At 45.3% G+C, this 6,166-nt stretch overlaps 2 protein-coding genes across 8 annotated transcripts in view; both read left to right on the forward strand.

The window, feature by feature from the left end:
• AGBL4 (AGBL carboxypeptidase 4) overlaps window positions 1–6,166 on the forward strand; it is a 1,284,896-nt gene that overhangs the window by 1,015,038 nt on the left and 263,692 nt on the right. The gene's annotated exons all lie outside the window — the stretch shown is intronic.
• Window positions 1–6,166, forward strand: part of BEND5 (BEN domain containing 5) — a 56,933-nt gene that overhangs the window by 43,606 nt on the left and 7,161 nt on the right. For all 6 annotated transcript variants that reach the window (XM_027771348.1, XM_027771349.1, XM_014587365.2 and 3 more), the window contains one exon: window positions 42–255. In XM_027771348.1, the coding sequence (XP_027627149.1) occupies window positions 42–255 (214 nt within the window). The remainder of the gene's footprint in view (window positions 1–41; window positions 256–6,166) is intronic.

Genomic DNA, 6,166 nt, shown 5'->3' on the forward strand with positions numbered 1-6,166 from the left:
CTGCTGAACTAAACAGGTGCTGGTGTTCTTATCCCTTTCAGGTCCATCTGGGAAGTGGGATTTGGGTTGATGAGGAGAAATGGCACCAGCTACAAGTAACCCAAGGAGATTCCAAGTACACAAAGAACTTGGCAGTCATGATTTGGGGAACAGATGTTCTGAAGAACAGAAGCGTCACAGGAGTCGCCACAAAAAAAAAGAAGGATGCAGTCCCCAAGCCACCCCTCTCGCCCCACAAACTAAGCATCGTCAGAGGTAGGTCTCTGAGTGGGAACAGTGGCTGAGATACTGTTTTTTATTCTGTCAAGAATGTACTAGGTACCATTCAGTCTATTATGTACTAGGTACTATGTATTAGTTCAGTTCAGCAAATACTTACTGAGGTCTCTGCTTGCCAAGCCCAGGCCTGGGCATGGGGACACAAGAACAGATATTCCAGATGTCCCCAAAGAGCTCTTACTTAACAGGGCAAATGGCCTGTGAACACAAGTACAATTCAAGGAACCAGCATAAGAGAATGACAGATGATGTGCTGGGAGTTTGCAGGAGAGGATACCTTTATCTGGAAAATCAAGGCAGAATTCCTGGGGAAGGAAGTGACTAAATTGGGCCTTGAAGAATATGTCAGACATGGAGTTGTGGATACCCTAGGAAGCAGACAGGAGTTCCCTTAACAAAGGCGTAATAGGGAAAATGAGTGCAGCTGTGTGAGGAGGGCAGTGGAGGTTGAGGCCAGGGGATGCAGTTTTGGGTGGTTCTAGCATTGTGTCTAGAGCAGTTAATGAGATGAAGACCAGCTGATAGTCACTGGATTCAGCTTCCTTTCTGGTATTTGGGAGGGGCTGGAGGGAATGCAAAGAGAGAGGAAATCTTTTATCTCCCTAAAGATTTATCTTCATCCTGGACTCCTTGAATTGCCTGTCTGCTTGCCTTTTTCTCTGCCTCTGTCCCCTTCTTCTTCCCTCTTCCTTCCTTCCCTCTCTCCTTTCTTCTTTCCTCCTTTCTTTTTGCATCTTCCTTCCTCCCCTTTCTTCTCACTTTTTCCTTTCTTCCTTCTCTCTATCCACTCACTAGGCTCTTATTCTTTGCTTAGGCCCTCTTCTGGGTATTGAGGACACAAAAGATGATCAGACAGTCTCCATCAACAAGGAGCTCTATAAGAAATTACAAGAAAAGATCAACAAAAGAGCAACTTGCTACTGTATAGACAATACAAATAATAGAGGCAGAGAGTCGAGTACAGGGAGCAGAGAGAATAGAGGAATTGCTAAGTATTTCAAGCACTTAATATGTTTCAGGTTCTGTTGATTATTTTTTTATTTTTTATGAATCTGTTTAAACACATACACACACAAACTCATCCTCTTAAGCCGTTGGCTACTATTATTATCCCTGTTTCATAGGTGAGGAAACTGGTACACAGAGATGTTAAGTAACTTGCACAAATCATACAGTTCATAGACATGGAGTAGGAGTCTATGCCAGCAGGGCTGACTTCAGAGTCTGTGCTCCTAACCACTGCTCTCTAAGTGTCTAGATCTGCCATATTTTGATAAAGAAAGTAATAGTCAACCCACTATGTCAAGTTCTGGAGCAAACAACTGATTTGTCCACAAGTGAGTCAGATGCTTTCGAATACCAAGAGCTTCACGGTATGATGTGGTAGGACAAAGAGAGCAGTGTGAGGCCCTGTTTGAGGAGGTGACATTCATGCCAAGAGCTGGATGTGGAAGAGGCAGCACTGTGAAGGTCTGAGGAGTGCTGAATTCGGCAGAGCAGGAAGTAGGTGTAAAGGCCAGCATGCTCAGGGGATGAAGATGCTGGGTGCTCAAGGGGTGAAATGCTGGAGAGTGAAGATTGAGGACAGGAGATGGATGAGAGCCAGTCTTGTAGGGCCCTGAAGGCCAGGGCTTGCATTTACTCTGTTCATAGCAGAAAAGCAATGGAGGTCCTCAAGTTGTGTAGTGACCACAGATTAGTTAGAAAGCTAGGGCCACCCCAAGGCCTGCTGGTCACCTGAGGTGGATCCCACAGGATCACATAATTTGTGTCCCAGACCCAGAAGTTTGAAAAATACACCAGGTGCCCAAAAATCCCCAAAGAAGGGAGAGATAGAGAAGGGATTGCAGTATGCCACGCCCCATTGGGAACTGGGAGTGTTTTCTCACTCCCCGCCCCCACCCCACATCTCTCTTTCTCTGGTAAGAAAGCACACACTCTGATTAATTTTAAAAAATATATTTTAAAAATTTTAAAAAAGAGGAGAAGGAGGCTGATACAATACTCTCAAAAAGAGCTGCTATTGCCATAGAATAAGAGTATAGCAGTGAGAGTAGAGAAACATTGATAGATTTAGAATATATGAAGGGACTTCAGAAGTTCACAGAAGAGTAGAATTAAAGTATAAATTTACCTTAGTGTAAAAATTTTTGAAGTCTATGCAGTTTTGTTCTGTATTTCCATGAAATTTGTGGAGACCCCTGGTATTGTGGAAGTTGTGGCATCAGAACCCGGAGAGATTAAGTGACCAATGTGAAGTCACAGCAACAAGGTTTCAGACTCTGGATTCAAACTCACGCCCCCTGACTCTGGTCTAGGGCTTATTCTGCTATAATGCAGTTGCCCCTGTTGTCTGGCTGGCTCATGACTGATTAATTTTGGCAGCTACTTATCTTTAGATAATCAGGGGTAACCTTTAGTTTAGCTGCTTTAAGAAATGGCCAAGCTGACTTGGAAGGTTGCCCTTAGAAAGAAGCCTTCCTAGGGAAGCAGCCCTGCCGGCTCTGATAGGTGGCCAATCTCGAATTCTGCTACACTGGTTGGAATGTGACTCAGGTCCCAGTGCATTCTGATAACTGGCTGTCCCTACCATTATCGTGTCATGATAGAAAAATCTGCTGTGTTTCTGCTTCAGGGGCCATGGATTTTATCTGATTCCTTTCCACATATTCAGAGCCTAGCACAGAGCCTGGCACTATGGTAGCTCCGTAAATGAGGGTTAAGCAAAATAAAAAGCCCACTGAGGTCCACAAGCTGATCCCCTGGCTGACCTCAGTGTAACGTTTACATGTCTATCTTCATGTCTCAGCTTCCTCTGCTAAGAATTTACCTGTTAAGGGCTGCTGAGGATTATAGCAATGAAACAATCTAGAATACACCTCAGCTACTCTGTGGTTTTCATAGACTCTCCATCTTCAATCCCAGCTGAGACTTTGCCTAAGCCCTCTAAGTTTTCCTCCTTTACCCATTCCCCCATTTTCCAAATCTTTTGTAAACCTTCTCTACTTTTTTCAAACATGATAGTCCACACCTGTCTGTTTCTAAAAAGATGGCCTTGTCTCTTCTTTCGCAGAGAAAAGCAAAGGAATGTCCACAGCTTTGAGCTACACACCTACAGACTTAATTGTAACCCCTGCCCCAGTTCTTCTGCCTCAGGCCCCTAAAGAAGAGTTTCCCTTCTTTTATGTGGAGCTTCTGATTCTCTCCATCTGGGCTGGATCCCCACCCACATACCTTCCTAAATACCTTGTCCCTCCAAGTATGCTCCCACTCTCTGGCTTCTTCCCAGCATCATGTAAATATGCTCTGGGCCTGGCTGTGGTAGTGCAGGCAGTAGGGGCGCTGCCATGCGGTGCAGAAGGCCATATGGGAAGGCTCTGGGTTTACATCCTGGGGCTACCTGAACATGCCAGGGGTACCCACAGTCCTGGCTGGCTTCAGGTCTGGAGTGGGGGTGGGTTGCAGTGAGAGGACTCTGTTGAGAGTGTCTGTCTCTTTTTCTCTCTCATATAAAGGAAATAAAGGGTTTTTTTAATTATTAAAAATATAGATATTTGTTTTAATAACTCATTATTTTTGTAAAAGCAAATGAAACACTCCTTAGAGGCCACATCCATTATACAACTGCTGCCTTGTCTGTCTTTTCCTTTTTATATCCAGGCTTTTTAAAAGACTTGTCTATACTCATTGTCTGCATTCACTGATGTTCCAGTCCATTCTGTTTCTAATAACAAAATACCTGTGTCTGGGTAATTTTAAAGAATAGAGAGGTTTTTTTAGCACACATTTGGAGGTCCAGAGTTTGGTGAGGGTTTTCTGGCTGTATCACAATTTGGCGGAAGGCAGGAGGACAGAGAGCATACAACTGTGCCCATGTGTCTCTTACTCCCTCTCTAAATCCACCAGGAGTCAGTCATGTGGCCTTGCCCTGGGGACCTTAATCCTTATCTCCTCTCAAAGGTCCCACCTTTCAACACTGGTCAGATTATGTCTTCACCCTCTTAATCCCATTACAACCAAATTTCAACATACAAATTTGGGGGAGGGGGGACACATTCAAAGGATAGCAACTGGTAATGTCCCTATCATTTGCTTTTTATCCCCAGCTTTCTACCTAATCTGTTTTTACCAGTCACTGGGAGATTCCCAGTAACTTCCTTGCTACTAAATCTAGGGTTCAGTCCTTACCTCTTCACCATGCTATCTGATATGACTACTCCTCCTTTAGAGAAACCCATGCTGCATACTCAGGATTTATTTCTTTCTACTTTTCTAACTTCTCAGACTCCATGCTATGCTTCTCTTCCTGTGCCTTCTCCTGTCTCTCTACCCCTCTTCTCTCTCTCTCTTTTTTATTTATTTTTAAAATTTTTTGGAGAGGTTTTTGCTATATGGCACGTGCGCTCGCCAGAAAGAGAGAGACAGAAAGACAGAAACCGAAAAATCACCTCCCGGGGGGATGGCCATGCTGCAATCCCTTCTCCTCGTGGGATCTTGAGAACGCACGCGCATATGCCTGACGTGAGTTTAAACCACCAGGTCCGGGACTTGAACTGCGGTCAACTACATGGGAGTTCAGCGACATAGCCATTACTCTAACAGCTGGTCTCCCAGCGACATAGCCATTACTCCAACAGCTGGTCTCACCCTCTTCTCTCTCTTTACCAAAACTTTCCTCAGCTGATCTCTTCACTTCCCATTATTCCTATTCCCTTCCTGTGCCCATAACTCAGGTTTGAAACTGAGTTGATATCCACACTTCTTCCCCTGGCTAATGCCTGGTGATCTGGCTTCTGGTGACTCTTGTGACCCCATCTCACACCTCGCTTCCCATTTCCCACCTTCTTCCAGTTCCTTTCTGTTCCTGCTGCAGCAGTGCTCTTCCTCTGCTCTGCACACCTGTCTCCTTGTTATTCAGAGAAGCCTCCCTCACCCTAGCCTCTCCATCGCTCTCTGTCACATCTCCCTAAAGTGTCTGCAGAGTATTCTTATTAATTCATTCACTTGTTAATCATCTTTTGCTTGTTCAGGGCTAGCATATAGTAAGTTTTAATAAATATTTGTTGAATCGATAAATGATTCCAAAATCTGTATTTCACCTTAGTTCACATTTGAGTTCATGATTCTTATGCCCACGTGCCCACTAGTCCTCTCCTCACTGTGTACAAAACTGGCAAAACTACAGCACCCACTGTGTCTTCCTCCTCCCCAACGCCTCCCAGTTCTTCTCTTTTCCCTGTCTTGGTAGATGGCACCCCCAGCCCCAGATCCAGGCCTCATACTTGACTCCTCCACATGCCTCGCTTCCCATCCATTGTGCCCTTACATACTTCTTCACCTGTCTGCTTCTCCATTCTCACTGCCAGTTTCACAGTCCAGACACTCCACTTCCCTGGACTACTCAGCAGCTTCCAGACTGCTCTCTCCATTTATGTAACCAGAGTGATCTTACAGAAACCAGGTATGAGCCCTTTACTGCCACCCCAGTCACAGCCAGTTCATAATGCCCATTAAATATTAAAGGGTAAGCTCCTTGGGACCAGCAGATAGTGTAGTGGTTACCTCGCTGGACGCCCACATAGTCAACCACAGTTCGTGTCCTAGGCCCAGCAGCTTAAAACTCCTGCTGGTCACATGTGTGTGCATGCCCAAAATTCCAGGAGGAGAATGGAAGAGAAGAAATTGCGGTGTGGCCATCCCCACTGGGGGATGATTTCTTGCTTTCTGTCTCTCTGTCTCCCCGGCAAGTGAATGTACTCTATATCAAAAATCTTTTGGGAACCAGCAGTTAACGTAATGGCTATGTCGCTGGACTCCCACGTAGTCGACCGTGGTTTGCATCCCGGACCCGGTGGCTTAAAACTCACGCCGGGCACATGTGCGTGCA

Source organism: Tupaia chinensis, unplaced genomic scaffold (genome assembly GCF_000334495.1).
Source record: "Tupaia chinensis unplaced genomic scaffold, TupChi_1.0 Scaffold000207_1, whole genome shotgun sequence".
Taxonomy (NCBI): Eukaryota; Metazoa; Chordata; class Mammalia; order Scandentia; family Tupaiidae; genus Tupaia; species Tupaia belangeri.